Raw genomic sequence first — 16,554 nt, forward strand, 5'->3', positions numbered from 1 at the left:
CTATCTTAATCTTGATTAATGTCTTTTGGACAGTGTGTTTTAATCTATCTCGATTTATTAAATCATTTGAATTATAAGTTTTGGTAAAAAGAAATAGTCTTAAAAGAATTATGGAAATTTTAATGGCTGTTAGTTACTTATACAGGTGCTTTATGATTACTGTTATTTGTTTTTCTACCTAGATTCTCTGCCTTGTCAATGTTAGTCACAATGGTGTGAGTGAATCAGAACTGATGGAACTCTATCCTGAGATGTCCTGGACTTTCTTGACCTCCCTCATTCACAGTTTATACAAAATGTGTTTGTTGACTTATGGTTGTGGCTTGCTTAGGTTTCAACATCTGCAGGTAATGTTATTTTAGGCATCTTTTTATTTATTTATTTAAGAAACAGGGTCTTCTCTGTCACCCACGCTGGAGTGCAGTGGCAAAGTTATTTCTGCCAAAGGAATAAATTCTAAAGATCTGCTATACAACATTGTCCCTATAGTTAACAATACTGTAGTACACTTCAAAATTTATTGGCCGGGCGTGGTGGCTCACGCTTGTAATCCCAGCACTTTGGGAGGCCAAGGCGGGCGGATCACGAGGTCAGGAAATCGAGACCACGGTGAAACCCCGTCTCTACTAAAAATACAAAAAATTAGCCAGGCGTGGTGGCGGGCGCCTGTAGTCCCAGCTACTCGGAGAGGCTGAGGCAGGAGAATGGCGTGAACCCGGGAGGCGGAGCTTGCAGTGAGCCGAGATCGCGCCACTGCACTCCAGCCTGGGGGACAGAGTGAGACTCCATCTCAAAAAAAAAAAAAAAAAATTTATTAAGAGGGTAGGTCTCATGTTAAGTGGTCTTACCACAGTACAACTTTTAAAATTAAAAAATAAGTCAGATACAAAAGATCAAAAAAAGTTTCTTAAAGGTAGTTTATTTCTTGAAAAGTTTTTTTCAATTATGTTTCATTGAATTGCGGTATTATTATACAGTCATGCATTGCTTAACAATGGGGATATGTTCTGAGAAACACATCATTAGGTGATTTTTTCATTGTGTGAACATTGTAGAGTGTACTTACACAAATCTAGATGGTACAGCCTACCACACATGGAGGCGATATGGTATGGCCTATTGCTCCCAGGCTACAAACCTGCACAGCATATTACTGTACTGAATACTGTGTGTAACTGTAAGTATTTGTGTATCTAAATACAGAAAAGTTACAGTAAAAATGTGGTATGAAACTTTTAAAATGGTATGCCTGTATAGGGCAGCTTCATTATACTTTTATAGGATCATCATCATATATGCAGTTTGTTGTTGACCAAAACATTGTTATGTGCACATGACTGTATATGTATGAAGAGTTTGGACTCTGTAAGCCAGTCAGCGTCCTTTTCATGGATTAATGCCTATCTAAACTCGGGCAAGATCTAAGCCCCAGGCAGACTTTGGCAGTTTACGAAAGGGGTTGTGAAGCGAATTAATTGAGGTGGTTCTTGGTCCTTGTGAGGTACTAGAAAGATGTTTAGCACATAGAAGTAAATCTTTAGGAAATTTTGGCTAAAATAATTCCTGTCATCTGCAGTGCCATGGTTGATTTATGTATGTATGTATATATACAATTGCAAATGAAGTCTTACATTTATTTGAGTATGCTGTATCATATTTGTAGATGTGAAATGTTTGCAATTTCACAGGCTTTTTCCTTTCTTTATTGTGTATTGTTTGAATATAATTTATTTTTAGTAACTTCTCATTCCACACTTCTGAGATTTTTAATGTATTAACTAAAGTTTGAATTAAATTGTGTTTTGAGCTTATAAATATTAGTACAGAAATTTTTATTCTAGTAACAGTTTATCAAATAAATATGTCCTAAATTTAAAAACATTTAAGTGACATTTCTATTATACAGCTATAAAATAGGAATAATTATAAATTCTTTTTTGCAAATCTCTTGTTAGATGTACAATGACTTACATAAAATAGAACTCAGTATTTCTTCTTTTTCTCCCTAGGCTTGGGAAACAGTGAGACTGGAGTACCTGGAAGGCCCCACCGTTACTTCTTCATACAGGCAAAAGCTAATCAATTATTTCACCTTGCAGCTAAGGTATTGTAAATGTTCCTGTTGTTCTTCTGTAACTTCTGCAACACACTCTACCTTTGTGTCCTTATTTCTGTTTCTTAGCTTACAACTTAAAGTACAAAAACTTAATCCTCTCCCTATTCTGTTCATGTCAAAAGAGCAAAAGATGATTTTGTGTTTTAATATTATGCTAAAAGTTTAAACAAGGAAAATCAATGTAGGATCATTGTATTATTTTTATTTTATTCCAATAGTTTGTGTCCATGTATCTGTATGTGTGTATATGGGTCCATTGAGTGTTTTTTTAAATAGTTCAATTTTAGGAAAATACTTTTAGAGTTTGGTTGATGGTTCTGCATATCACTGAATTTATTTTCTTAGATTGGTAAAGTCTCTGATTTTGACCTAACTTTTTTAGTATTAAATTATGCTTAAAAAATCAGAGATATATGTTAAATATATTTATCTTCCTTTAACATTTGCCTGAAGGCTTTTTGAAGCAGTCTCGCTGTAGGAAAATATCGAATATTGTCTCCTCTCTTTTGATAGTCAGGACAGAGTGACTTGGAGAAGTGCAGATGAACTCCCTTGGCTTTTTCAGCAGCAGGGAAGTAAACAGAAGCTGCATGATTGCCTTCTTAATCTCTTTGTGTCTCAAAACCTTTATAAAAGGTAAGAAACATTATAGAACATCCTTCCCCAGAAAGAGAGATTTAAAGATGTTCAGTTTAACAAAGAAAAAATGATATTTTTAATTTAAAAATTAGTCTAAGTATCTGAAATACAAATAGTGTAGGAGAAATCTTGAGACAATTTACAAATCTCTATTAGATCTACTTTTCCCAAGAGGAAAACAGAGTACTGCTGCTTTATGAAATCAGAGCTGGAATGATTTCAGTTCAACTTTTTATCTTATGCTTACATTTAAGCAGGTCTAAATTTAAACCACCCAGAGAGGTTGTTCATGATGTCTGCTTCTTTGGGCCTTCAGATATCTGAAAGCGTAGTCTTCAAACCAGACTTTGAGGTCCAAGTAGAATCTGTCTGGTGTTGAATTTATTTGTTTTTGTTTGTTTACTTTCTATGTCTGGTGTTGAATTTAAAGAAAGAATTACACTAATTCAAAAATGTATTCTGTTTGTCTCTTTTGATATGTTCTAGTTTGTCAGTGGCAGAACTACCTTTTTATGAGCCAACTGTCTAACCTACTAAGCTTCATGAGGGTTTTTTTCTGCTTTACTTAGAAATTTAGACATTTCTTATACAATAAGTATCATAATTTATTTTGCTCCTACATAAACTCTCTAAAATTTGTTGCATCTCTTAAATTATTTCTGATCTCCATTCCAGTTTTTCATGATTCCTTTGAAATCAGATATTTTTTAGTTTACCAGCCCCATACTACTTAAGATCACCAGCAGATGAATAAGCTTACTTTGTCATTCAATTTCTTGATGAAAATGCAAAGTAGATACTCTGTGACAGTTTATTTTTTATTAGTTTCTTCTCTTTGAATTTCCATACTTAAAATAATTTTGGGAGTGAACTCAGCAGTTGGCTCCATATTGTGAAATGTGTAAAAAGGATTCAGATAGATTCCCATTGGTAAGTAGCCATGATGGTGTTAAGGATAACAGCCAACACTGTGGAGTACTTACTGTGTGCCATAATCCCCCTACAGTACCAGCCGAGGCAGGTAGTGTCTCCATTTCTACAGATGAAGGTGACAAGGTCTAAGAGGTCAGACAACCTGCTCAAGATTACATAGCTAGGATAGTGGTGGAATTCAGATAGTGAGTGGTCTGAGTCTTACCTCACTACACAGTACTTGCCTACTAATAAATTGTCAATAACTTGATATCAATTCTGGAATTTTGATTCTGTAATGGATTTTAAAGTGTGTTTTTCATTAAAGTACTGTTATTTGTTGAAACAGGGGACACTTTGCTGAGTTGCTGAGTTATTGGCAGTTTGTTGGCAAAGACAAAAGTGCAATGGCAACAGAATACTTTGATTCATTGAAACAGTATGAGAAAAACTGCGAAGGCGAGGACAACATGAGTTGCTTAGCTGATCTTTATGAAACCTTGGGGCGATTTCTCAAGGATCTAGGCCTTCTCAGTCAGGTAAGCTCAGCACATCAATGGCAAGCCAGAGACAGGTGGGATTTTTGTGTTCACTCCTCTTTTTCCAAGATGTTAATGTGGTTTTCATTTGTTGTGCTATAATCTTTAATATTTAATCAGATGACAGATCTTGCAGCATTTCACTCACTTTAACTGGCCTTTCACCCCTTTTCCCCCCAGGCTGTAGTACCTTTGCAGAGGTCTTTAGAGATTCGAGAAACAGCTTTAGATCCCGATCACCCAAGAGTAGCCCAGTCCCTCCACCAACTAGCAAGCGTATACGTGCAGTGGAAGAAGTTTGGCAATGCAGAACAACTGTATAAACAGGCGTTGGAAATCTCAGAAAATGCTTATGGTGCGGACCATCCATATACTGCTCGTGAACTTGAGGCACTTGCAACTTTGTACCAGAAACAAAATAAGTAAGATTTTTTAGATCAGTAATACCTGATTTTATGAAGGGGAATTACAGTTTTAATGTACTTATAGGGTAGGCTTTGTTTTATCACTGTGTACTTTTCCTTACCCTGTGCCTAGTCTTTATGTGGTAAACAGAGAAAATTAGAACGATAAGATTCATCTCTGTTTGAAGATGCATGAAGGATAGAACATGGACTTTCGAGTCATATAGTCTTGGGTTTGAATCCTGGCTCATTCACTGACTATCTTTGAGTGCTTTACTAATATAGGTTTAGTATCCTTTATCCAAATGTGGAACCAGAAGTGTTCAGGATTTTGGATTTGTTCAGATTTCAGAATATTTGCATATATATAATGAGATATCTTGGGGATGGGACCCAAGTCTAAATATGAAATGTATTTATGTTTCATATACGCCTTATACACATAGCCTGAAAGTAATTTTATTTACTAGTTTTAATTTGTGCATAAAACACAGTTTTGACTGTGGCTTGAGTTGACCCATCACTTGAGGTCAGGTGTAGAATTTTCCACTTGTGGCATCATGATAGCACTCAAAAAGCTTCTGATTTTGGAGCATTTCAGAATTTGGGTTTTCAGATTAGGGATGTTCAACCTTTATGGGACCAGCAAACCATTGCCCATAGGCCAAGTCCAGTTGTGTAAATAAGGTTTAAAGGGAACACAGCCAAATTTGTTTCATGTATATATTATCCATGGTTGCTTCTGTGCTTCAATGGCGGAGTTCCTTACTTGGAACAGAAAGCACATGGCCCACAAAGCATAAAATATTAACTCTCTTCCCTTTATAGAAAAAGCCAATCTCTGGTATAATAAAAAGTCTTTCTTATCTATCAGGTACCCAATGAATGGCATCTCTTCCTCTATTAAAAATTATTTCTTTTGCTGTATCATAAGTGATACATAATGGAATTTTTTAACTTATAGAAGTATTGTTTCGTACAAATTTTGTGTGAATTTCACATTTAAACTTGACCAGAAATTAGCCTATGCAGAAAAAGTTGTTAATTAAAAATTATTAGTGTGCTATAGAAAACTGAAATTTTGGATTTTCATTTAGTTAGGTTGCCCTTCAGAGACTTAGGATGAGTTAAATTAGTTAAAGATGATCAGATGTCAGCTACTTAGAAGACTAGACTTACTTTGTTTTGCCAACATTTTTTTAATTGAACAGAACTTTTTATTAGAAAAACATCCATGATAGACTAAGATATCTTAGTGTTTTGTCATATTTTGTTTTATGAAAGGGTTTTTAGAGATTAATGTCATGACTATCATTTCTAGAAAAAATGCTGTATTTAATAGCCCAAAAAGACTTTACACTACGAAAAGAGTGCTTTCATTTCACTGAAGTATACTTTGAATATGTTTCTTTTGTTTGACTTACTGTAATTTTTTTTTAAGATATGAACAAGCTGAACATTTTAGGAAAAAATCCTTTAAAATTCATCAGAAAGCTATAAAGAAAAAAGGCAACTTGGTAAGGAGAGATTTCTTTTGTGTTGTGTTTTGAACGTAAGAGGAAAAGAGCAGACTACTTAACATTTTCTTATTATGTGTTAAAATATCATATTACTGAGAAGTACAATTTAGACTTTAAAAAGTGGAACTCTAAATTCATTTGAAGGTTAGGCTTTGAAAGATGGAATTTAAAGCTACCTCAGTTCTTTAAAGGGTTGGAAAAAGGAATAAAATAAATTTAGTTAACATTTTGTGTTATGTTCAAATGTGAAGAAAGCCTTCCCCTCAAATACACAATTAAAGTTATTTTTATATTTTTAAGTTGCTGATAAAGTCTACATGTAGCATATTTCTTTAATTTAAAATGCTGTGTGCATTTTTATGGACCTGATGTTTATGTGTTTACCTATGGGGTTGATAAATACCTGCAAATTAATTATATTCTATTATTTCTTGAAGCACTTTGAGATATAGTTTACTTTCTAAAATATAATCATTTTCATGAAATAGTTTTTAATGAATTTTAGAATGTGTTGCCATGTGGAAATATTTGTATTTGTAATCATCAAGTTAATTTAGTGTGATGCTTAAAATAATCATTATCTAGATTAAATGGGAAAAAAGGAAGATTTTTTAGGACCCTCATATATTGTTTCAGAATCAAGGATTGCACCTACTTAGTGATTGCTTTTCATTTTTCATGTTTGCTGCAGTATGGATTTGCCCTTTTACGTAGACGGGCTCTACAGTTAGAAGAGCTTACATTAGGTAAGGACACACCTGATAATGCTCGGACCCTCAATGAACTGGGTGTTCTCTACTATCTTCAAAATAACCTGGAGTGAGTACCATGGGGTTAATAATGAAAATAATTAACCATTTTCTCTTTGATGCAGTGCTGTTTTACATTTTTATCAAGTCTAAAGTTAGAAAAAAAATGATAAAAACCATGCCAAATTTCATGTATGATGTTATATAATGAGCATACACATACCTAAAGACCATGGCATTTTCTCTACTGTGTTTCTTTTCACATTGTTTCTTTTTTTTTTTTTTTTTTTTTTTTTTTTTTTGAGACAGTCTCACTCTGTTGCCCAAGCTGGAGTGCAGTGGCGTGATCTTGGCTCACTGCAACCTCCACCTCCCATTCAAGCTATTCTCCTGCCTCAGCCTCCCAAGTAGCTGGGATTACAGGCGCATGCTAATTTTTACAGGCACGCCCGGCTAATTTTTTGCATTTTTAGTAGAGACAGGGTTTCACTGTATTAGCCAGGATGGTCTCAATCTCCTGACCTCATGATCTGCCCGCCTTGGCCTCCCAAAGTGCTAGGATTACAGGCGTGAGCCACCACACCTGGCCCACATTGTTTCTTAACTGAAGTTATTCTGTAGCTTCCCTGGTGTATTTTATATATTTATGAAAAGTGAGTTTGTGTAGATATTGTGCATGAGACCTCACAGAGGCAGCAGCTTGGGACTAATGGTAAATAATGTAGACGGTTTCTAGTTTTGTCAGTTCATTTGGGCAAAAGGATTCAAAATGACATTTATATTTATACGTTATAAAAAATAAGTATTTTTGGACTTCAGATATCAGAAAAATACAACAAATTTGAAACTTTGGATGTCAGAAAAGTATCATAAATCTTTAGCCCACTTACAGAAACTTATGTAAAAAATAATGATTTATTCTTTTGTTAAAAATTATTTAGTACTGGCTGGGCAGGATAGCTCATGCCAGTACTCCCAGAGCTTTAGGAGGGTGAGGGATTAGGATCACTTGAGGCCAGGAATTCAAGACCAGCCTGGGCAACATAGTGAGACCCTGTCTCTACAAAAAAAATTAATAAATTAGCCAGACATGGTGGTACACACCTATAGACGCAGCTACGTGAGAGGCTAAGGTGGGAGGATCACTTGAGCCTAGGAGTTCGTTACACACACGCACACATACAAAAAAATAAGGAAATAAAAATTATTAGTACTAACTCCAAAGGGAGGAAGAGTGAATACAAAAATCTTTTATTTGACCTAGGTCTAATAATTTTTAAAGTATAAAAGTTTGTTTTGGAAAATATCTATCAGTTTTTCTTTCAGAAGTGGAGAATTGAGGCAATCATCCACACATTTTAGGTCCTCAAACTATCAGGAAAAGGGCAGGAAGAGATAGGGGTGGGGAAGAGGGGTAAAGTAAGATTTTGAGCTGAATCTCTTATTTTAACTAGAATCTAAGAATAAAGATGATTCAGTTCTCCACTTAATTTAGGGGTCAGGATTCCAAACTCTAGAGAATAGATAGTTTAAGCCATTTTGGGATTGTGTTCACAGAACAGCTGACCAGTTTCTGAAGCGTTCCTTAGAAATGAGGGAGCGAGTTCTAGGACCAGATCACCCTGACTGTGCTCAGTCTTTGAATAATCTGGCAGCTCTATGCAATGAAAAGAAACAGTATGATAAAGCAGAAGAACTTTATGAAAGAGCTTTAGATATTCGGAGACGTGCATTAGCTCCTGATCACCCTTCTTTGGCATATACGGTGAAGCATCTTGCCATCTTGTATAAGAAAATGGTAAGTAATCCTTGACATTCTTATATGTTTTATAACACATCAGTTAAGCCATAACTACCATCAGCAAAATAATTTATGATGGATAGGTTAGTTTATATGAGCTTTAAAAATAATGATTTAACTTTTAACAAGTAACTGAGCAGAACATTTAAAAATAATTATTTCATACTGAACTGTTTACATTGATTCTTGATTCTGAAATAATATACTAGTAAATTAATATGCTGGTTTTGTTTTGTCAAATACATTCCAAGTACAAATGCATTTATTAGCATTCTAATTCAAACTTATTTTACATTTCAGAAGTTCTAAAATTCCACCAATATTGAGTTTGCTGTGTAAAGCAACATAAACATAAGAAATCAGGAGACATCTTTGTAGTTGATTAAATGAACATTTTTATTTCATTCTTTCTTGGCTTTGCCTGTAATTAAATGTAACCATTGTTTGCATGGTTACATTTTGCAGTATCACTCAGGGTTCTATACTGAGTGATATTTGGAATTTTTATAGCTGTTCTCAAAAAAGAAAAAGTACCAGGGAAGCCTGCTTTCATTTAGCATAGTTACAGAGCTTTGTAGACTGTCTTTAGACTTTGTGGGTCCATTACTGGTCATCCTGACACCAAAATTGTTTTAGTAAGAAGGGTACATTGCTGCTATTTCTGCCCAACTTTCAGGTGAAGTGGTTAGAAGAATCTGGAAGGGATTTGGCAAGAAATGAGCTTTTTACTTTGATGCAGTCTCCAAATTATGTGCAATAGTAAATCTACTTTAGCCGATATGTTTTTACTACACTAGAAACAGGAATACTGGATGATCCTAAAGGGTTTTCTGAATTATCAAAAATGCTTTTGTATACAGTGTAGCTTTAAATTTTCAGTTATCTATAAACTTAATCATTAAGCTGATAGGAAATGCTTCTGAGATTTTTTTTCCCTCAAAATTACCCTTTAATATGAAATTTTACTTATGGAAAAAGCTCTGATAAGATAGTATTTATTGCCTTATATTTTTGTTAGATTTAACTCTTGTTTTTTAGGGGAAACTTGACAAAGCTGTACCTTTGTATGAATTGGCTGTTGAAATCCGACAGAAATCTTTTGGCCCAAAGCACCCTAGTGTAGCTACTGCCTTGGTGAACTTAGCTGTTCTTTATAGCCAAATGGTAAGTTCCCATATTTTAACGTTGTATCAGTTAATTATGGTATAAAATATAGGTAAACATGAATTAGACAGGGAACAGTAAATAGAATGAAAGACAATTTAAGGATATTTCTAATACTTCCTTTAGTACTTGAGAAACTATTGAAGTTAGACTTGTACGAAGGTCCCTTCCTCTTAGTGTAAAACACTGTTAGTTCAGAGCATAGGCTGTTTCTAAAATTCTGGAGATACCCTACATCCCTCCATATAATATTTAAGTATTTAAGCCTGTGGCATTTGATTATGCTGGGTGAGAATCAGGTGGGGGACCCATTGGGCAATAAAGGAACAGGTTTGTGCTTACAGTATTGGATTATGGTCAAATGGTTACCAAGCCAGGTCTAAATCTTAAGTATCTGACTTTCTATTATACTGCTTCTCCTATGATTATTCATAAATTAATCTGTTTATTCCCATCTTTTAGGAAGATATTAACATTTTAAAGTACTAATCAAAGTAGGTTAGCTTAGTCTAGAATACATTAATTTCAGAAACCCAGTGTGCATGAGCATTATCATTTTTTTAATAAGAAAAAACACGTTGAAGCTTTGCCATTATATGAAAGAGCATTAAAGATTTATGAAGATAGCCTGGGTCGGATGCATCCTCGAGTTGGAGAAACACTGAAAAATTTAGCTGTGCTTAGGTAAGAATTTTTTTCACTTTCCTTATACAGCCTCTTTTATTTGAAGTAGCTTTGTCTTAGAACAGCACAAAATATGTATTACTGAATGTTTTTTCTTAGAGTGGGGAGGGGTTGTTTTTTGCTGATTGACTTCAAGAATTACTAAAGTAGTATCTAGAAATGAAATGAAGGCTGCATGATCTATTTTGCAGAGGAGTGTATGTATGCATCATGGCAAACAGTGAAGGATGGTTTACACTGCATCTGGCTCTGGGAGTAATATGGGTAATTTGCTGTCCCCAGAGTGAATTTGCCATTAAGTATATGTTGACTTTTGCTTGCTCATTTGTATTTTTCTCAGGATGCAGAGAATACCTAACTTTCCTCAGCAATTTCACTGCCTCTATTACAACATGGTTTTAATGATATCCATATGAGACACAAAAATACTGATACTGGTAGAAAGGAGAAGAGTTTGGGTGTTGTTTTACTGGTCTGCTTGAGTGAATACACTGGAAAATGGGGGGAAATGGGCAAATATTTACAACTTCTTTTTCTGTATCCCATAAGGTCATTTTGAATTGGTAAGAGGTTATATTCTCATTTTAAGAGTTTTTTTTTTCTCTCTCTCTCTCTCTCTCTCAAAGCTATGAAGAAGGAGATTTTGAAAAAGCTGCTGAATTATACAAAAGGGCAATGGAAATAAAAGAAGCAGAAACATCACTCTTGGGTGGAAAAGCTCCTTCACGCCATTCATCAAGTGGAGACACGTTTAGCTTAAAAACAGCTCATTCTCCTAATGTTTTCCTTCCGCAAGGACAAAGGTAATATCAGCAGTTAGAATTCTTTGCAAATGTACCTTAAGACAAAATAATTAAACATTTGGAACATTTGAATTTGAAACTTTAAAAAAATGTTGTAAGGAATTTTACTATGTGTGATTTAACTGCTATTTGTATGAAGTTGTATTGGACTACATTAAGTTGGAATTGTGACTGTGTCTGTTTTAACTGTTTAAAAGAATTTTCCTATATGGTATCCAAGGATGTAGACACATTAGAATTATAAGATGACATGAGGAGCAAATCATGAAGAGCAGATTGGTCTTTGTTCAACAAGAGCTGGCAGAGTAGTTAAGACAAGGAGTTCAAAAATTCCATGAATCTTGGCCAGGCATGGTGGCTCATGCCTGTAATCCCAGCACTTTGGGAGGGTGAGGCAGGAGGATCACTTGAGGCCAGGAGTTCGAGACCAGCCTGGCCAATATGGTGAAACCCTGTCTCTACTTAAAATACAAAAAAAAATTAGCTGGACATGGTGGCGCATGCCTGTAATCCCAGCTACTCAGGAGGCTGAGGCATGAGAATCGCTTGAACTCAGAAGTGGAGGTTGCTATGAGCCAAGATTGTGCCAATGTATTCCATCCTGGGCAACAGGGTGAGACACTGTCTCAAAACAAAAAAAGAATTCCATGATTCTTTTGAGCGCTCAAGAGCTACTTTAGCCTCGCCATTCCTCTTGCTTTTCAGCAGTAGTCTGGCCCAATTCTCTACCTCAAAGGAAAGTTTCAAGGATTAAAGGGTTAGTGTTTATGAAAGATTCAAATTGTCTTCAGTGAAACACATTAGTCACAAGAATCCCTGATTGCTGCACTTTAAAAAATTCTTTACCCTTTCCTTGAGCAGATTGGTCCAGTCCCTCTGCTTTCTGCTCTGTCTACATTGTGTATTAGTTATTACTATATAGTATATGTATGTGCATAATGTCTGAAGTCATTAATGCAGTAACAGGTCAAGCTCTTTAGCATTCTTTGACTTTTCCCAAAATATAGATATGACATTCTCCTTTATCTTCCTTCTTAGATGGCCTAAATCTGTCTCTTCATTTACCTCAAACTCAAATTAGTATGCCATTTTTATACTGAAAATTAAATATTTTTATGGATTTTATAAATATTACAACATTTTGGATATTGTTTTGGACTATTTGTGTATTTATATATAATAAAATCATTAATTTAATACTTGTAAGATCCTAACATGAATTGTAAAAGTGAAGTATGTAATAGCCACACTTCACTGTTTTAAAATAAAAGTGCAATTTCAAGTTCTTTTTTCCCCACTCTAGTTTATACGAGAGAGCTGTTTTGCATAATTTTTAAAGAAATATGTTGAACTTTTTTTAGAACTTGAAATGGACTGGGTGCAGTGTCTCATGCCTGTAATCCTAGCACTTTGAGAGGCCAAGGTGGGCGGATCATAAGGTCAGGAGATCGAGACCATCCTGGCTAACACAGTGAAACCCCGTCTCTATTGAAAAATACAAAAAAACTAGCTGGGCGTGGTGGCACACGCCTGTAGTCCCAGCTACTTGGGAGGCTGAGGCAGGAGAATCACTTGAACCCGGGAGGCGGAGGTTGCAATGAGCCGAGATCGCACCACTGCACTCCAGCCCAAGCGACAGAGTGAGACTCCATCTCAAAACAAAACAAAACCTTGAAATGTTGTCAATACTTGCTTCTCAGTAGTTTGCTCAGCTTAAGGTTTTGGTTAATGTTCTCTTAAGGCCGAGTTACTACTCACAGGGTGGTCCACAAATCATTGTCACCACCACCTGGCAGCTTATTAAAAATTCAGACTCTCAGGCCTCTCCCCAAACCTACTGAATCAATCTGTATTTTAGCTAGATCCCAAGGTGACTAATGTGCACATAAGTGTGAGAAGCAGTGGTATAACTCTACAGCACTGTAGTGGTAATTTGAAAAGAAATGAGGCAGTATATAATGAGCATCCTTCTTCCTCCTTTGGGAGTAGTTCAAGAGGGAAAAATGGAAGATAAACTATACCGTAACATACATACCTTTCTGGGCTTGGCAGCTGTGAAAGACACAAAGTAATTGAAAACACAAATATAACAGACAATGATTTTAGAATTAAGCTGTTAGAGCTTAGACTTTGATTATTTAGTGGTACAAGTAATTTAATACATAGCAAGTAATGTGTTCAGTTTATCACCTTAGAAAAACTGCTTTAGAAAATAATCTGAGACCAGTACTCTAGAAGAACCCTGATAAAAGGAAAAACTACCTTAAAAATATTATTTATTCTTTGTACCTCCAAAATTTGTGCCTGAATAACTATAGTTGGGGACATGATCACTCAAAATTATGTATTCTAAAAGAATGAAATTTAAACATAATAAACTATATTTTGATATTACTACTTATTTTACTACCAACCCAAACGTTCTCATGTAGAATACATACTTAAGAAGATAAAAATAGCTGGAACATCTTTGTGTATGCATATTTGAAGTTCTCAAATAGGAATATTTTATTCACATTACTATGCACCTTCACAATGAAAAAGGTAGCTTTCAGACAACTCAATTATAAATCTGAATCGGTAGAGTACTTATTTATTCTAGTTATAATTTTCATTCATCAATACCTTTTTTTTGAGACAGAGTCTCACTCTTTTTCAGACTGGAGTGCAGTGGCGCTATCTCTGCTCACTGCAACCTCTGCCTCCCGGGTTCAAGCGATTCTCCTGCCTCAGCCTCCTAAGGGTGGGGATTACAGTCACGCACCACCACGCCTGGCTAATTTTTGTATTTTTAGTAGAGACGGGTTTCACCATGTGGGTCAGGCTGGTCTCGAACTCCTGACCTCTTGATCTACCCGCCTCAGCCTCCCAAAGTGCTGAGATTACAGAAAGGGAAATACGAAGAAAATGCAATGCAGGGGTCAAAGCTTCCTTTAATAAATATTCTTGGTGTGATGGCTCACGCCTGTAATCCCAGCACTTTGGGAGGCCAAGATGGGTGGCTCACCTGAGGTCAGGAGTTCGAGACCAGCCTGGCCAACATGGTGAAACCTCGCCTCTACTAAAAATACAAAAATTAGCCAGGCGTGGTGGCGGGCACCTGTAATCCTACCTACTTGGGAGGCTGAGGCAGGAGAATTGATTGAACCCGGGAGGTGGAGGTTGTGGTGAGCTGAGATCGTGCCACTGCACTCCAGCCTGGGCAACAGAGTGAGACTCTGTCTCAAATAAATAAATAAATAAATAAATATTCTTAAGTGGCCATTACGTTTTTTGTGTTGTTCAGTGTATGTATCCAGGGAGTATTTTTATGAGAAGAAACTAGTAATACTTATTTTCTCTACAACATTTAAGTAGAACCATAACTAACTTCCCATTAACAATGAGACAGGAATTAAAGTTGAATATGTTGTTTTACTATCATTTAGAGTCTCTGTGCTAATCCAATATTGGGACTGCTTTTCCATCTTTCACATTAGAATCAATAGTGTTTACAAATCTGGACAAATGCTATGAGTTTAGTAATACTAAATTCAGTGATGATTAATTTTTCGTAATCAGCTGCCTTCTTATGCAAGTTTTTATGGCATGCAGACTGTCAAGAGAGTATTCTAGGATAGCAACATCTCTATTACCAGATTTTTTTTCTGGTAAAATAATCCAATTGTTTTTAATGAAAGATATTAGACAAAAAAAGTTAGGTCAATTAGGTAACATCTGGTGCAGTGTAAGACACAGGCAGTGATGCAATGCCAACTTGAGAGCAGATAAAAGAAGACAGTGAATTCTAGATATGATACTTTATCAAATTGTAAAATTTTATAAAACCTTACTGAACTGATATGTAAGAATTTCCAAAGGAAATTTATTTTTGAAAAACTGCATTTCATTTTTTAAATTCAAAACATCTCTCATACTAGAAAAGCTATTTTACAGTTGAATAAGCTAAATTTTTAAAAAATGATAAAAGACTCACCAAGGCAACATAAATAAGTTTCCAGGCTAAAAAAACTATCCTCCTGCTTTCCAGACTTTACTATAAACATAAGAATCACAGTATAATCCTAGCATCTCAAAACTAATATATTGAAAACATTTGGTATTTGAGACTTTCTGAAATCAGTTTTTTGAACTTTATTTTACAATCAGGGACGTACTTTTAATTTTTTATGACATTTTCTCCCTAGAGATATAATTTAGATATTCTTATCTTCAAAGTCAAAATCAAAATAGGAAATAAGCATAGAAACACCTACTGGCAGTGGTTACACCTGCATGGTATTTACGAGTCTCCAAACTATTGGAAATTTATTTCAATCAAGGTTCTCTTAAGTCTTCATAACTTGGGTGTAACTCCAGAGAAAACTAATTTATATCAATTTACAGTTTAGTGGTCATGATCAGGGAAAGTGATACTCTTCCACTGACTACAAGTCATTGCAGAGGCAGTTTAGAACTTTTCCTTTATGCCTAATACACAGGACAAACCTTGCCACATCTCACTACCTCAAAAATCAAATTTAAATAAAGTATCCAGGAGTAGCCTAAAGAATGAGTGTAATCTGGATGGATTTTAGTCTAAATTTATGCCTTGCTCTACAGTAAGTATAGTAACTCCAGATATATGTTCCACAGATGCAATAATTTCTGTTCCTTGGTCGGTGCAGAATATAATTTATACTTCCTGAAATCAACTTTGTCTATTCATGAAGATAGCTGCTTTTTATTTGCCTTTGTCTCACTTTGAATATATATAATCCACAGGTTACAAACTTTTCCAGTAACTACATTTCAACTTGTATTTCATCAGCAAACATTTGAGAGGATGTTATTTCATAGGTTAACTATTTTGAATTCATTGTTGATCAAGTTAATAGTAGTGGGCAATTTTCTTATAGAAAGCAATTCCAAACATAATGAGCAGATGCTTGCCAGCTCTAATCAATAAGCTGTATGCCTTGTCCTTCTCCCTGTATCTGAGGATCATATACTACTTTATTGTCCATGTCCTCATGCAACAGACACAAGGGATTACTGGAAAGAGAAAGATTACAGGATCAGATTTGTCCTTCCCCCACTCCAAAAGGCCAAAACATTTCAACAGCTATGTTTTCAAGTAAGATTTATATCCTACAATATCCTTTGAGGTTTTCTTACTAGAATGAAACGCATTTTAGGAGAGAATGATTTCGTTGGAGCGGGGAGAAAGAGGCAAGTCACAGG

General features: G+C 35.3%; 1 protein-coding gene across 1 annotated transcript in view; it reads left to right on the forward strand.

Annotated features, from left to right (window-relative positions):
- NPHP3 (nephrocystin 3) overlaps positions 1-16,547 on the forward strand; it is a 49,186-nt gene extending 32,639 nt beyond the window's left edge. The window contains exons 17-28 of the mRNA XM_032144164.2: positions 183-347; positions 2,010-2,104; positions 2,630-2,752; positions 4,017-4,206; positions 4,387-4,628; positions 6,052-6,127; positions 6,822-6,949; positions 8,437-8,677; positions 9,719-9,844; positions 10,413-10,528; positions 11,155-11,331; positions 16,509-16,547. Of these exons, the coding sequence (XP_032000055.2) occupies positions 183-347; positions 2,010-2,104; positions 2,630-2,752; positions 4,017-4,206; positions 4,387-4,628; positions 6,052-6,127; positions 6,822-6,949; positions 8,437-8,677; positions 9,719-9,844; positions 10,413-10,528; positions 11,155-11,331; positions 16,509-16,518 (1,689 nt within the window). The 3' untranslated portion in view covers positions 16,519-16,547. The remainder of the gene's footprint in view (positions 1-182; positions 348-2,009; positions 2,105-2,629; positions 2,753-4,016; positions 4,207-4,386; positions 4,629-6,051; positions 6,128-6,821; positions 6,950-8,436; positions 8,678-9,718; positions 9,845-10,412; positions 10,529-11,154; positions 11,332-16,508) is intronic.
- The last annotated feature ends 7 nt before the right edge of the window (positions 16,548-16,554 follow it).

Source organism: Hylobates moloch, unplaced genomic scaffold, assembly GCF_009828535.3.
Source record: "Hylobates moloch isolate HMO894 unplaced genomic scaffold, HMol_V3 SCAFFOLD_22, whole genome shotgun sequence".
Taxonomy (NCBI): Eukaryota; Metazoa; Chordata; class Mammalia; order Primates; family Hylobatidae; genus Hylobates; species Hylobates moloch.